General features: G+C 34.7%; 1 protein-coding gene across 2 annotated transcripts; it reads right to left on the bottom strand.

Annotated features, from left to right (window-relative positions):
* Positions 1-412: 412 nt before the first annotated feature.
* On the bottom strand, positions 413-14,269 carry LOC142637735 (cysteine-rich receptor-like protein kinase 2). 2 transcript variants are annotated; one of them, XM_075811786.1, is made up of 8 exons: positions 13,821-14,269; positions 9,196-9,599; positions 8,932-9,051; positions 8,615-8,742; positions 8,234-8,426; positions 2,519-2,750; positions 1,590-1,740; positions 413-938 (listed from the first exon to the last, which is right to left on the bottom strand). In XM_075811786.1, exons 1-8 carry the CDS (start codon positions 14,201-14,203, stop codon positions 624-626), a joined length of 1,926 nt encoding a protein of 641 aa, XP_075667901.1. In that variant the 5' UTR covers positions 14,204-14,269; the 3' UTR covers positions 413-623. The 2 variants fall into 2 exon arrangements, with proteins under 2 accessions (XP_075667901.1, XP_075667900.1); XM_075811785.1 differs by having other exon boundaries at positions 8,234-8,447.
* Positions 14,270-15,635: the final 1,366 nt, after the last annotated feature.

The raw sequence follows: 15,635 nt of genomic DNA on the forward strand, positions 1-15,635 counted from the left end.
GCACAACTTTGTGCCATAACTCGCCACGTATGTATATGTATGTATAATAAATAAAAAAATCAATATTGTTTTTAGATTAGAACAATATGTGAATATATATTTTGTTTGTTATTTTACCTAAAAGCATGGCCAAAATTGGAAAACAAATATATACTAAACATAATAAATACTTAATTAGTTGGTGTTTTCGATGTGTATATCATGAATATCTTATGTGTAATTTTTTGATAATAAAAGAGTTGTCACATAAGTTAAAACAAGTCATGTCATTGCTCTATTAGACAAAGGCAAAAAAAAAAAAAAAATCTAACGGAAGTTAATAGAAAGACTAATAGTGCTCATTTTTTAAAAACTGTAGGAACCAATAATACTCACTTAAAACTTCAAATATAAAAAGTGCACAATAGGCAAATTTAGAGACTAAAATTATAAAATTTGTTCTTTTTTGACTAGATTTTCTCTAATTGTTCGATTTATATATGTAATTTGGGGTGAGATAAAGTAACATGAATTGAATTTCATAACCGGAAGTTCCATGTTCGACACACAAGATACAACAAAATTAAAGGAAACTATCAAACTTTATACATAGAAGTCACTCAAGAATTTCAGCTATCCATAAGTTAGCGAGCAGAGAGTCGAGAGATAGAGGCAGTGGCATTAGATGTGGAGGATCCGGTTGAAGTGGATGTTTCTCCACGGACTTTTCTATCAGTATCAACGTAGCCTGGCTTTGTAGGTGGCCTATTCTCCATTGATCCCTTGCTTTTGAGCAAAACAACAACTTCAGACATTGAAGGCCTTACAGAAGCTGATGACTGCGTGCACATCAGAGCGATCTCTACTATTTTTTTCACTGCTTCTGCTGTATATTCTTCTGGGTTTAAGGTTTCGTCCACCAACTCTGAATGCTTGTTATTCTCATACAATTTCCATGCCTATAATTGCACCATAAATAAGGGGAAACCCATAATGAGCTAGAAAAATGTAAGCAGTTTTTATTTTTTATTTTTTTTTTATTTTTACAAGATATGAATTCTACTATAGTCTATTCTAAATATATATGTGTGTGAAGCTTTCTCTCGGAGACCTGAACTCCAGCCATTGCCCCTACACACCAAAAAAACTTATACTTGTGAAGTGACTATCACACCAAAGATGTACGGTGATGTAAGCAATGTTTTTTAAAAACTAGACAATGTCTCTTATCCATTAAGTGATTGGGGGTTAATATAAGCACTATATTTAATACATAAATGACATGTGAAATTAACTTTGGTTCTTTTTAATAATTGAAACATAAATGATATGTAAAATTAGCTTCATTTTCTTTCTTTCTTTCCTTCTTTCCTTCTTTTTCCATACCTCTAAGAATTTTAGGATAAGCAGCAGAATGCCAACAAAGTATTTCTAGATAGCCTAACAAGCATTTCCCTATCACACACTTGCAAGTTGTATCTAGATCAAATGAAGAAAATGAAGAACCTAGTAACTAAAACTACTTGTTTTTTGGAGATGCAGTAGATATATGTTTCCTGCGTTTGTTATTAAGTTTAAGAATAGTAAACCATATTGATTTGGGAAATTACCCGTTCAAGGAGGTAGTCGCCATCAAAAGCATGCTGGACCTCGCTGGTTTTTCGGCCACATATAATTTCAAGTACAACGACCCCAAAACTATAAGTATCTACCTTCTCTGATAGTTGACCATGGATTGCATACTCGGGTGCCGAATATCCTCTGAAGTTTAGATCGAATTAGCTATCCATGAATAATAGTAAGAATGAAAAAGAACTATTTAGCTAAAAAATAAAGAACAAAAAAGAACTAATAAGTGATAATCCTCTTCGCATATAGATCCTATTTGCTTAGCACATATCTTGCGGTAAGGACATCGTGTTTTAACAACCTTATATATATATAACTGTGATGGGATGTCATCCCATCAAATTTGATGAGACTTCAGCCATTTTTGTATTCATGATAGTGAGATTATTTGCAAAGCGAAACCATTCAAATAAATAAATAGAGCCCAATTACTATTTCTTTTCCTTAAATTTGAATGGTGGATAAGGGTGCATATAAATATGAGCAGAAGTAATCTATTTTTTTTTTATCACAAGTACCATGTAAAATCTTTGGATTTTTTCTTTCTCTATACCTATCCTACAAGTACAGCATTTGAATCAATAGATAATATTTTCTTATGTACAAGAATATATATATATATATATACACACACACACACACACACACACACGACTTTAGATAGAATAAAATGACAGAAAATAATATATCTGGTCAACCCTAGTTAGTCTATCAAAGATTCACTATCCAAAGATTTTAGGACTAAGCCTTGGTTGTTGTAATTATGTTATTAGGATAAGAATCTTAGCATAATCTTAAACTATATTTAAAAAAAAATTCAACATAGGTGAAATCGAGTAAAGCCTGGTCAAGATTTATATGGTAAAGCTTGGTTGATGGACAAAGGATGATTTTTACTAGTTTAACTTACAATGTTCCAGCAAATTTGGTACTAAGATGAGTTTGATCCTCGGGTAGAAGCCTTGCTAACCCAAAATCTGCAATCTTGGGTTGGAGATCATCATCTAAGAGAATGTTGCCGGTTTTTATGTCTCTATGAATTATACATTCATGGAATTCCTCATGTAGATAGGCAAGTCCCCTGGCTGTGCCCAAGATTATATCATTCCGTTGTTTCCAATTGAGAGAGCCTCGTCTTTCACCTATTTCCCAATAGCATATATAAATTAAATACAAGTTTTACAAACAAGCAAATAAATATACGCATCACTGATATTAAATTTGGAATTTGCTTCAACTTCAAAATAATTTTTTTTTTTAAATCTTATATAATTGAGTGAACAATTTATTGAACTTCAAAGCAAAAAGTTTATTATAACTTGCACGCATTTAGAAAAGCTTCAAGAATAGACAACATACTCTACTTACTAATATTTATCAGAAACTTGTGCTGAATATGCTTATTCTCATTAATTAGAAATAAGAGTACAGAATTGGTATATATATACACAAAGAAGAAAGAAAACTAAAACAGAGCAAAGCTAACTAACTATAACACATGCAATAGATCAATAACTAACTGTTACACTCGTGAACTAATAACAGAATTAAACACTATTACAAGCTACAGGTCGTTTTTCTTGTTCTAAAACATGACTAGTGTCATTTAGCTTGATCTCTATTCTACAGATACCCTTGTGACTTCTACCTCCTTCTGTCATACTTGCCTAATCTTGCTCAAGCTTGGTACCTTCATTTTGACACTCCCCCTTAAGGGCAGCTGCTACATGTATATTAATCATCCCCATTTTGCAAACTAGATTTGAAAATTGGTTAAAATGCAGTGCTTTAGTCAACAAATCTGCAAGCTGACAATGAGCTCTAACATGATTCAATTTAATGACTTTCTCTAACACCTTGTCTCTAACTAAATGACAATCTATCTCAATATGCTTGGTCCTCTCATGAAACACTGGATTTGATCCAAGTGCAAGGCTGCCTCACTATCACAAAACAACAAGGCTTCTCTTTTATGTTCAACACCAATGTCTTTAAGAAAATATAATATCCATACTATTTCGCAAGTAGCAATTGCCATTGCTCTATGCTCTGCTTCTGCAAAGGATCTAGAGACCGATGATTGCTTCTTTGATTTCCACGAGACCAAGGATTCTCCAATGAAAATACTATAGCTTGTGACAAATCTCTTGGTGTTAGGACAGGCAGCCTAATCAGAATCTATGAAGCCCTTTACATGCAACTCTGTGCTAGTTGAAAACAAAATACCCTTACTTGGTTCATTCTTCAAATATTGTAACACCTTATGCACTGCATCCATATGTGGTTTCCTTGGCTTGGACATGTACTGACTTAACTTATGAACAGCAAAGGTGATGTCTGGCCTGGAAATTGTCAAGTACAGTAACCTTCCAACAAGTCTTCTATAAGCACTAGGGTCCTTAAGTTCTTCCCCTTCATATTTACTTAATCCGACATTCTATTCCATTGGTGTCTTGGTTGGCTTACAGCATAACAAACCAGCATCATTTAATACTTCTAAAGTGTATTGCTTTTGACACATTGATATGCCCTTATCTGATCTTGCTATCTCCAAACCAAGAAAATATCTCAAGTCACCTAAATCCTTCAATTTAAATTTCTAATCTAACAACACCTTAAATTGATCCACCTCTTCCTTATTATTACATGCTATCAAAACATCATCCACATAGATCAATAAAACCACGAAACAATGACCCTTTTGTCTAGTAAACAGGATATAGTCTGCCTTAAACTGTTTGAAGCCCAACTGAACCAAAGTAGAAGAGAATTTGGCAAACCATTGCCTAGATGCCTACTTCAGCCCATAAAGGAATTTTTTCAACCTACAAACCATCTCCCCCTGGCTCTGAAACCCTGGTGGAAGAGACATATACCATCCTTTTACAGCAGCCACAACCAAAAGGCACTTAACATATACCATCTTGGCAACAGGTGAGAATGTCCCATTGTAATCAACCCCCTCCTTCTGTGTGAAACCCTTGGCAACTAATCTTGCCTTATACCTCTCAACAAAACCATCTGACTTGTACTTGACTTTATAGATCCACTTACATCCAATGGGTTTTTTATTAGCTGGTAAAGGTGTCAAAGTCCAAGTGCGATTGGCCTCGAGAGCTGCAATCTCAGCAGCCATGGCCTCTTACCATTAAGGATTAGAAATAGCTTGGTAATAGTACAAGGGTTCAACAATAGATGAGATAGAACAGCAGAAATGTTTATAGGAATGAGAAAGTGAATGATAAGAAAGGTGAGAAGATAAAGGGTGAGAAGTACCTGTGTGGAGAACAGTATCAGTGGGAATTGAGGATACCTGGTTACAGTGATAGACTTAAAGGTAGGAAGGTTGTTTAGAAACCCTAGCAGACCTTCTAAGAGGGATAGGATCAGCCAAAGGTTTAGGTGGTTCAATAGGAACTTCTTGCAAGAACTCATCATCAATATTAGAATGAATAGCAAGAAGAGAATCATCAACATGACCAAAGGAGGAAGGATAGGGCAAAGAAGAAGAATGAAGAGTGGAATCAAAAGAATCAGAAGGAATAGAAGGGAAACAAGGCAAGGGAAGTGACTAAGAAGCAGAATCAGAACAAGAACTAGAATAAGATTTAAAAGGGAAAACAGACTCATGCCATACAACATCCCTAGAAATAAAGGCCAAATGAGACTGAAGATCAAACACCTTATAACCCTTCACATTGAAGGGGTAACCAAGAAAAACACATCTCCTTGCCCTAGAAGAGAACTTAGTCCTAGTAGGAGCAACAATGGATGCAAAAAATTCACAACCAAATACTCTCAAATGCTCATAAGAAGGGGATTGTTTAAAAAGAAGCTCATAAAGGTTTTATTGTTGAGTAAAGCAGATGGCAACCTATTAATCAAATATGCAGCTGTGAGGATGCAATCACCCCAAAAATTAATAGGAATATGAGACTAAAAATGAAGAGCCCTAGCTATGGACAACAAGTATTGATGTTTTCTCTCCACAACAGAATTTTGTTGTGGAGTATAAACACAACTATGTTGATGCACAATACCATTTGAATTATAAAAATCTAGCATGTTGAATTCCATAGCATTGTCAGATCTAACAGATTTAATCTTGCAGCCAAATTGAGTAAAAACCATAGAGTAAAAGGAAGAAATGAGAAACCTAACTTCTGATTTGGACTTCATTAAGTACACCCAAGTGGCACGGGTAGAACACACTATATGGTCAATTGCACCAGTGTCAATGACCCAAGTATCAGAATTATATGCTCTTCTATTAACTACTTGGGTAGAAAAAACTGAATGCTTAAAACTCATACTTGCCATAGAAGAAGCATTAGATGATACCACATTTGCCATGGAATTGGTTGCTTGAACAGAAGTATCCAATGGAGAATTAGAAGTCCCAATAAGAGCAAGAAGCTATTGATATTGCTCTGGAGTGAAAACAAGTGTCATAGAACCTGAACCAGTCAGAAAAGACACATCTTGGGATTGTGATTGAGGCTGTGGAAAAGTCACTTGATGTGCCATTGCAGGTTTGCCCTTGAACTTATAACCAGGAGGAAAACCATGCAATTTGTAGCACTTATCAATGGTGTGACCAAACTTACCATAGTGAGTGCAGACAGGCCTCTCTTTTCCCTTATTCCAATGCCACCAACCTAGTTAACCCCAGAATTGACATTAAAATTCTGTGATTTGGTAACTAAGGCAGTTGATTCCACTCTTGGATTGGAATAATGAACAACAGATCTTTGTGTTCCTTCTTGAATCATCAAGGAATACACTTTGTTGAGAGAGGGAAAAGGATTCATAAGCAAAATTTGTGTTCTTACTTGTGAGAAAGCATCATTGATCCCCATCAAAAACTTCATAACAAATTCTCTAGATTGCAAATCAGTAAGTCTCTTATTCACATTAGATGTGCATTTGCCACAAGTGCAAGAAGGAAAAGGATTATTATTTTGTAATTGATCCCAAAGAACCTTTAACTGAGTGAAGAAGTCAGTAATGGAAGTCTCACCTTGATGAAGATTTGCAATGTCCTTTTGAAGACTGTAAATCTTGGGGCCATTCTATTGAGCAAGACGATTCCTCAAATCATTCCATATTTCCAGAGCAGTGTCTTCATAGATAATACTAGCTTGAAGCTTAGGAGAAACTGAATTTGTCAACCAAGTTCCCACCATATTATCACACCTAATCCAAACTTGAACAGTTGAAGGCATGGACACCAATGGAGATGACAAGGTAAGCGTACCATCAATGAATCCTAGCTTGTTTTTTGTGAGCAAAGCTTTCCTCACTGCTTGTGCCCAAACTAAGTAATTCTCACTCCCTGTCAAAGGCTGAGTCACAAGCACAGTGCTTGGACTTTCTCCATGGTGGAGAAACAGAGGATCATCCATTGGAGAATCTTGAGCAAATGGAGGAGCACTCTCTGTTGTAGGAACTGATGAAGTGGTAGCGAAAGCCAATGATGATGAGAATAAGCTTTGACAAGATGAAGGAAAATTCAAAGAATTTCGAAGAAAAGTACCAAAATGAGAGTAAATTCAAAAGAAAATTCGAAGATTTTCGAAGGAAAACACCAAACCCTAGAATGGAATTTGTGAAAAATTCTAGGGACTGAGAGAAAATTGAGAGAATTCTAGAAAAGCTGCTCTGATATCAGAAACTTGTGCTGAATATGCTCATTCTCATTAATTAGAAATAAGAGTACAGAATTGGTATATATATATACGAAGAAGAAAGAAAACTAAAATAGAGCAAAGTTAACTAACTCTAACACGTGCTATAGATCAATAACTAATTGTTACACGTGTGAACTAATAACAGAATTAAACACTAATACAAGCTATAGGTCGTTTTTCTTGTTCTAAAACATGACTAGTGTCATTTAGCTTGATCTCTGTTCTACAGATACCCTTGTGACTTCTACCTCCTTCTGTCATACTTGCCTGATCTTGCTCAAGCTTGGTACCTTCATTCTGACAATAGTATACACCAATATTTCTTCCCCAAGATAATTAAAACAAAAAGACCATATCTTCATCTTGTTATTGTCATGATTACATTTAGCTGTTGCTTTACATTGTCCTTTAGCTTTAACTTCCTTTTGAATCTATCATTTAATTATATTTGAACATCCCTTTCCATTTTCCACCACTATTTTCATACCACTCTTCTCAACATTTCAATAATATTTCTTACTAGTTTCAATGTCAAATAAGGATGGTTTCAAGTTTGTATATCCATATTTTCAAGATCAAAAATGAAAATTTTGCTACACAAAAGAAATATATCTACTTTCACATGCTTCCTCCATTTTAGCACAACAAAACCATCTCAATTCTCTTTAACCACCCTCTAATCCAGGGTAATTGTGGTCTAGAAAATCAAAGCCTTCTAGTCTCAAGAGGGATTGAAAGTTCCCAAAACAAAGATTGAAGAACGAAGAAATCAAACCATCCAAAATTTGTTACTAAAGAGAACTAATTCTCTTTTACATGAGATAATAAATTAGCCTATTTTTAGAGTTAATTAAATGCATGCATGTGAATTTAACATAGTTTCCAATTATAAATGATCAAGTTTTCTTAAGATTAAAGAGATGGATTTAACTTACCAAATAAGAATCTATCTAGGCTACTATTTGCCATGTATTCATAGACAAGAATTCGCTCTGGTCCTTTGCTACAACACCCAAGAAGACGGATCAGATTTCGATGATGAACATTGCTTATAAGCTTCACTTCACTCTCAAAATCAGCCTTTGCCCTAGAAGATTGGCCTATAGCTAGTTTCTTAACAGCAACCACCTTCCCATTTTTCAGAGTACCCTAGTCAATGTTGCAAAGACAAAGAAATGGAAAATAGTCCACCACACAACAAAATGATGATAAATGCTAGGGTGAATTGAATATGGAAATTTGAATGTAACGAACGACAATGAAAAAAATGTGTCATATAGAGAGGGCAACGATGCTTTAGGTTTTTTTACTTTTACCTTGTATACATCACCAAAGCCTCCTTCTCCAAGTTTGTTTTCTTCACTAAAATTTTTTGTTGCAGATTTCAAATCATTGTATTTGTAATTCACTGGGCCTCGTAGTTCAGTTGCCCCTAATATGTCACCTGTTATGGAGATGGTGCTTTCATTTATGTTGAAAAACTCATACAAATATTGATGTATCTAAAATTACTTATTCAACATATATATACATATATGAAAAATGATGTAACAACATTTATAATTTTTTGTGATCGCAAACAAAACATAAAACATTACAATTTAAATTTTATTGAAAACCTTGGTGTTATTACCTCTACGAACTTTCTTGGACCTTCTTATCATTATAAGGAAGACAAACAAAGCTATAATGAGAAAAGCACCTCCACCTCCAACTACTCCTCCAATGATGGCATTCTTGTTGCTTGAACCTCCTGTTATTAAAGATCATCATTAATTACAATACTTCAAAATATGCAAATTCCATTATAGTTCAAAATTATGAAAAAAATTTGACGTAGTGACTAGTTATATATATAGCAATACATTTAGAAATATAGATCTCCATCAAAACTCACCATTTCCTATGAAGGAACTGATAGCAGTAGTTTGGTTATCAGCAAAGAAGGGCGTATCTGAGTACCTCAAAAAACATCCAGCATCAACTGCCCTACCATCTCCATTAGGAACACAAAGTTGTATATTGTTGGATGCGACATTCAAGCAATTCTGACAACCACTCTCAGTAGCTGTCTCAACACACTGTGCCACAGCATACACTGTTACATTACCACTACTATCAACCACTTCTCTCTTACTCGCAGCAAAGAAACCATTAATCCTAGGTGTTGCTACTTGGAGATCTTTTAACAATCCGTCCGCAGCCGTACTAAAAGCATTAGGTTGTGATGCAATCCGATTTCCACAATACCCTTGATTACCAGGCAGAGTGGTTTGGTCAAAGAAGATATTGCTCTCATACCTAAAGACACAAAAAGCAAATAAAACAAATGATTTTAGTTACTACCTAGAAGGGATGGGAGATTATAAGTTTATAACTTAAAGAGTCTTCCAACTAAAATTTTGAATATTTTGATTTGAAAGATTATAAGCTTATCAAATATGTTGTTTATCACTTATTGTATACAACATCAAACAAATTACTTAACATCCTATTGTAAATTTTTATGGTTAAATTGAAAGTACTTGATGTAACAAGTAAGACTGTTAATGTTTCTTTTATATTTACAAGTTTCTACCAACACATTGTTCAGGCCTAACTTTTGCCTTGGTCACATGGCAAGCCAAGCACCCATGCACAAAATACCAAAAAAACATAACAAAGCCTACAATGAGCAAGACTTAGGTTTGTGCATAAATAAATGGGTTTTGGTTCTTTCTTACCGGATACTTTTCATGCTCTTTCACATCATATTTTCTTTTTTATATATCATGTTTAAAATGTAGACATCTCCTATTGTGAAACATTTTACACTAAGTAATGTGAAACTGCCTACGTGAGTCCCAAAAACAAACCCAACAAGAAACATATTGGCTTTGGGTTTCATGCCCATTTTTTCTTCTTTTATTATTAGACTTCGGACCCAAGTCTTTGACTACACACAACCGAAGCAAAAGGACCCATTAGGCCAGGTTACCCGAACCTAAGCTAGGCTAGATGACTTGCACCCCAAGTCAGGTTGAATAACCCATCCAACTAGACTACCCATACACCAAAGTCGGGCTAAATAACCTGTAAATTTCAATTTGGGTAAATGACCCACAATTATTGGGGGCAAATGACCCGTAATTGTTTTTGGCAATGACCTATGAAACTTAGAGCAACCACATTAGTCCGTTTAAAACTTTCGTCTATTTTACACTAAAAACCTATTTTTTCTATTTTACACTACCACATTTCCAAAACACCCACATCAGTTTATCTATTTTACACATCTATTCTAATTAAATAATATTTTTTATTATTTTTTTTTTATTATTTATTAATACTCACTCTCACCGGTTCCTCTACATTTTCTCTCAAGTCTCACCCGTTCTGTATCAAAAAAAAGTCTCACCCATTCCTCTCCTTCCCTCACTCTCTCCCTCATAGCCGCCTCACCCAGCTCGCTGTCTCAGCCCTCCACCAATTCGGCCTCCCTCTTTCCTTTGCCCCTCCCTTTCTCCTCCACCATTGACCCTTCGCCTCCCACCCCCAATGGACGACCCTTCGCCTCCCACCCCCAACCGACGAGCACCGATCTCCCTAGCTCCGATCCACAAGCACCGATCAGATCCGAGATCTCCCTAGCTCCGATCAGGCTCCGATCAAGCAAGACCCATCTCGGTCAGATCTCCCTAGCTCTGATCAAGCAAGACCCACAAGCTCCAATCCAGTCAAGCACCAATCGTTCCACAAGCACCGATTGTTCGATCAAGCACCGATCTGTGTTTGTGTATCTCTGTGTTTTTTTTTCTGAGCAAGTGTATCTCTGTGTTGATTCTTTGTGTTGATTTGTTTGTGTGAATGTGTTTGTGTGTGGGTGTGTTTATGTGCATCTGAGGAAAAAGAAGAAAATGAGGAGAGAGGTTACTGAGTTTGTTGAGCACGGAGAAGAGATAGAAAAAAAAAAGAGCAAACGGGGAAATTGATAAAATAATAAATGGACGAGCTACAGTAGCCATGTATATTTACACGGTTACTGTAGCTCGTGGATGAATTTTCACAATTTTGCACAGCTTTACACCCACTGATGTGGGTGTTTTTTTGCCCAAAATGTATAAAATAAGAGAATTTTTATATTTTAGAAGAGTTTCCACTCATTGATGTAGATGCTCTTTGGATGTGTTTGTTTAGAGGTGAAATAGGTTGAATGAAAAACTTTAGAAAGAAATGAGGAAATTTTTTTTGAGTGTGTTTGGTTGGGTGAAGAGGAAGGAAAATAAATGGTAAGACCCAAGTGTTTTTTCTCCGGACTCACCAAAAAAAATTTTCTCTAAAATAGAGAGAAAACTGAAGAGAGAAATTGTGCATCATTTTTGGACAAAAATACTCATGTGCAATAAATTGATCTACGTTACTTTTCTTCACACCCTTTATTTCCTTTTTTTTTTTTTTCCACTCTGCCTCTCTTTTCTTTTTTTTCTTCTGACGTTGCCTGCCTCCTCTTCTTTTCTTTTTTTATTTTTTATTTTTTTTTTCCTTTTTCTTTGATTTAGTGGGCAGGCTTTGCCTGACTCTTCTTCTTCTTCTTCTTCTTCTTCTTCTTTTTTTTCCTTTTGATTTACTGGGCAGGCTTGTCCAGTATTTTTTTTTTTTTTGTGTTTTTTTTAGATGTGATTTTATTTTATGGACATGATTTTTATTTTTTAATAAATTTAGGTGATTGATTTTTTTTATCACTTTTTTTGTTTTAATTGAGTATCATTTTTTAATAAGGGTATACGCTTAAATTTATACAAACTTACTTTTTTCATCCTTTCATTTTTCCACTCCCAACCAAACAAAAATGAGGGAAATTAAAAAAATTTCTGTCCTCCCACTTTTCCATCCTCTTACCATTTTCTATCTTTCCACTTTTCCTCCCTTCCAACCAAACGGACCTTTAGGCTAAACGACATGTAACCCATTTATTTTCTTGGGTTTTATAATTCTTGGCTACATACAGCACACTAATGAGAATTGGACTCCACATACAGTATAACGATAATTTCAAAACTGAAACATTATGGGGCCATTTGGTATAAGAGTTTAAACACATGTTTTCAGTTTTTAAACAACATTACACATATTTCTATATACTTTTTCACCCACACATATTTTCAAAAAAAAAAAAAACATTATTAGAACAACATTACCAAACAGCTTCTATATTTTCTATAAAAAAAATTAAAAATTTTTAAAGTATAACGATAATTTCAAAACAACTATCAAAATATATTGTTTATAGCAAATAAAAGGAGTGCAGAGTGAAGACCAAAATAAACATCATTTTCACTTTTCAGTAAGCCTTTAATTTGGACCCTTCCATCAAGTAGCAACCTAATTTGGGAAGATGAAAGAGACGTACTAGTTTAGCCAAAAAAAAAAAAATTTGAAAGAGACGTACTAAAAAATTGCATTCGTACGGTAGCGTAGCGTTTTCAACATAGCCTACGGATATTAATAATACTATCTCTGTGGTCTAATGGGAACTGGGAAGGCTTGTTTGAAATCCAGCCGGCTGATTCATATCTGTTGATTCTATTTGGACGGTCCAAATTGGACCTTAGTGAATAACACCTATAACAATGGTCTGATGACAATGACAGCAAATTAAAATTATTATTATTAAGAGGTATTGACTTTTTTTTTTCTTTTCTTTTTAAATGAACAAAATTTGGATCAGAAGAGATAAGAATTCTTCCTTGAAGAGCCCCACTGAACAGAAGAGTCGGTTTTTTTTTTTTTTTTTTTTTTTTAATTTTTTAAAGAAGAAAACAAAGGGCTGTTGACTTAAAGTTAAAACACCATGGCTTTTCAAAGCAGAGCCAATTTGATTTTTGCTCCGCATCTCCTTAGTTGAATCAATATAGAATTTTTTTTTTTTTTGGGGGGGCTGATAGTTGAATTAATATTCAATTATATATATATATATAGTTATATACAAACGCATACGTATAAACAACATAAAAATTATGATTCTTATAAAAAAAAAACATAAAAATGATGATATATAGGCAATATTATAGGATTATAAAAAATTGAAACTCCAACTAATTAATATCATGACTTGCCAACTGCAAAAACTAAGAGCCATTGGATCTTTGCTTGTGCTGATCTCCATATTGGTTGAATATTAATTCAAATAACTTCATATACACTACACTAAATTCTTGGCACATCTTCTGGCATATGTTTAGAAATGTTTTTTTACACAGATTTATTTTATACATAATTATTATAATTGTTAGGTTTCAAAAAAAAATTATTATAATTGTTGTTATCTTATTCTACCATCATGTTTTATATTAAGATTTTTTTTCACTCTTTTAACTCTCACAATTCTAATCTCATTATTATATAGTGTAATTATATTTTCAAAAACCTTAGATAAGAAATTTTTGTGATAGATGAAAAGCTAGTCCTACAATCTTACTCCCTTAAAATTATGGTTGACAAAAAAGAAAGCATAAAAGCAGCTAGCATGGTGGTGGTAGGTACCTGAGGAAGCAGCCATCATAGATGACACGGGCACCGTTGGCGGCGGAGCAGTTGCGGATTTGAGACACGGCGGCGGTGAAGCAAGCAAGACAGTCAGCACTAGACAGGTAGTTCCTGCACTGCACCAAGGCATAGGTTGATTCCGAACCTTTTACTTGCTGTGCAGTTGCAAAGTATTTGTTGTTGTTCAGCTGAGTTCTGAGGTCTGAGAACGTTGCGTTTAGATTGGTATAGAAGTTGGAAACATCGGAGACGTTGTATTGGCTGCAACCACTGTTTAGGAGGTTGATTTGTGGGTCTGCTACAACCAATCTCAACCACCATAACCACCATGTAAAGGTCAATTTTAAGACCGTGTCCATATTTCTATGCGGGTTATTCATAAGATCAGACACAATAATTGAGGATTGGTTATGGAACTTTTGGAATTTTGTATGATATATATAATGTAAGAGATTACGCAGTATGTAGAAAAGAAATAAAAAAAATAATGGTAAATGGAAAAAAAAAAATGCTCAAAGGACGTGACGTGACACACGTGTGCACGAGCTAGTCCTAATTGATGTGTTTGAACTCTGAATCTGCTTTAAAAGTAGTCGTTTCGACCATGAATGAGATGGATATGAAGTGGTCCATTAATCGACCATCAATTTTTTTCATAAACAGAGGAGACTTCGACACCATGAATTTTTTTTTTTTTTGGGTAAACAAGACTTGGACCTACCATAAATTATTAGTTTAGTTGGGAACTTGGGATGCTTTCTTTTTTCTTTGAAAATTGATAATGCTAAAAATTATCAGTGAGCTGAGTAGTCCTCACATGCCCTTGATGAAACCTACGAAACACAAATAAAGAGAAAAACTTGTAGAGAGTACCAGTGCGGTACCGGCCAAAGAGAGTTTTCTATCACTTTAGAGCACCAGAGTTAGGGTATACTGTGCGTACCTTGATTTGTGAGGGTTTTAGGATTTTTATAGTAGTGAATGGTGAATGAGATCCCTTTGAAGTAGGGATCTTTCCTTATTGGGAGAGTCTAGTGCTCTAGGGTTTCCTAGATTTTTGGGTGTCTTTTCATATAAAAAAAATACGAGTATTATCTTACGTGTTTTCCAAGATGTTTCCATACATAGATATCCGTGGAGTGCAAGTCAAGATTTGTTGGACCCATCAGCCTCTTGGACTCGTCAGCTTCTTGCTTCGTCCATGGGTTCCTGTCCGCTCAAGGGGGCGTCCGTTGGGTATGATGGTGGGGTCGTTGCTTTTCGTCCCGTCAATTTTTGTGTCGATGTTTTTGGTGCCGCTGCTTTGGACCTCTGTTCATATCCATGAAGCTGACGGGTTCGCGACTTCATGGTACGATACGCCTTAAATTGTATTCTCAAGAATACCCTTATCAAAAATGTTAAAGTTAAAACTATTTTATAATATTTTTATAATAAATTTTTAAAGTGGTGCATTGGTTATTGGTGAACCTAGATGAAAACAAATAAAAATTAGTCACATTAACAATTTGTATAAGTATTGTAAAATAATTCATAGTTGTAGCATTATTTTATTCAATGACAAACTTAATAACTAAGTCACGATTTTTTGAAGAAAAGTGTATGTGTGTATGCAAGGACGGAACTATGCCTTGACTTGGGGGGCAATGGTCCCCCTTGAAATTTTAATTTTTAAAAAATATTATATATATATATATATAATTTTAAATAAAAATAAAAATATTTATTCTTGGCCTTCCTAAAAATTATACTCCATTGGACACAAAAGCCAATAAACACAATAGGCATCTCATTCCTTGTGGCTCTACACTA

The sequence above is a fragment of the Castanea sativa genome, chromosome 1 (assembly GCF_040712315.1).
Source record: "Castanea sativa cultivar Marrone di Chiusa Pesio chromosome 1, ASM4071231v1".
NCBI classification, from domain to species: domain Eukaryota; kingdom Viridiplantae; phylum Streptophyta; class Magnoliopsida; order Fagales; family Fagaceae; genus Castanea; species Castanea sativa.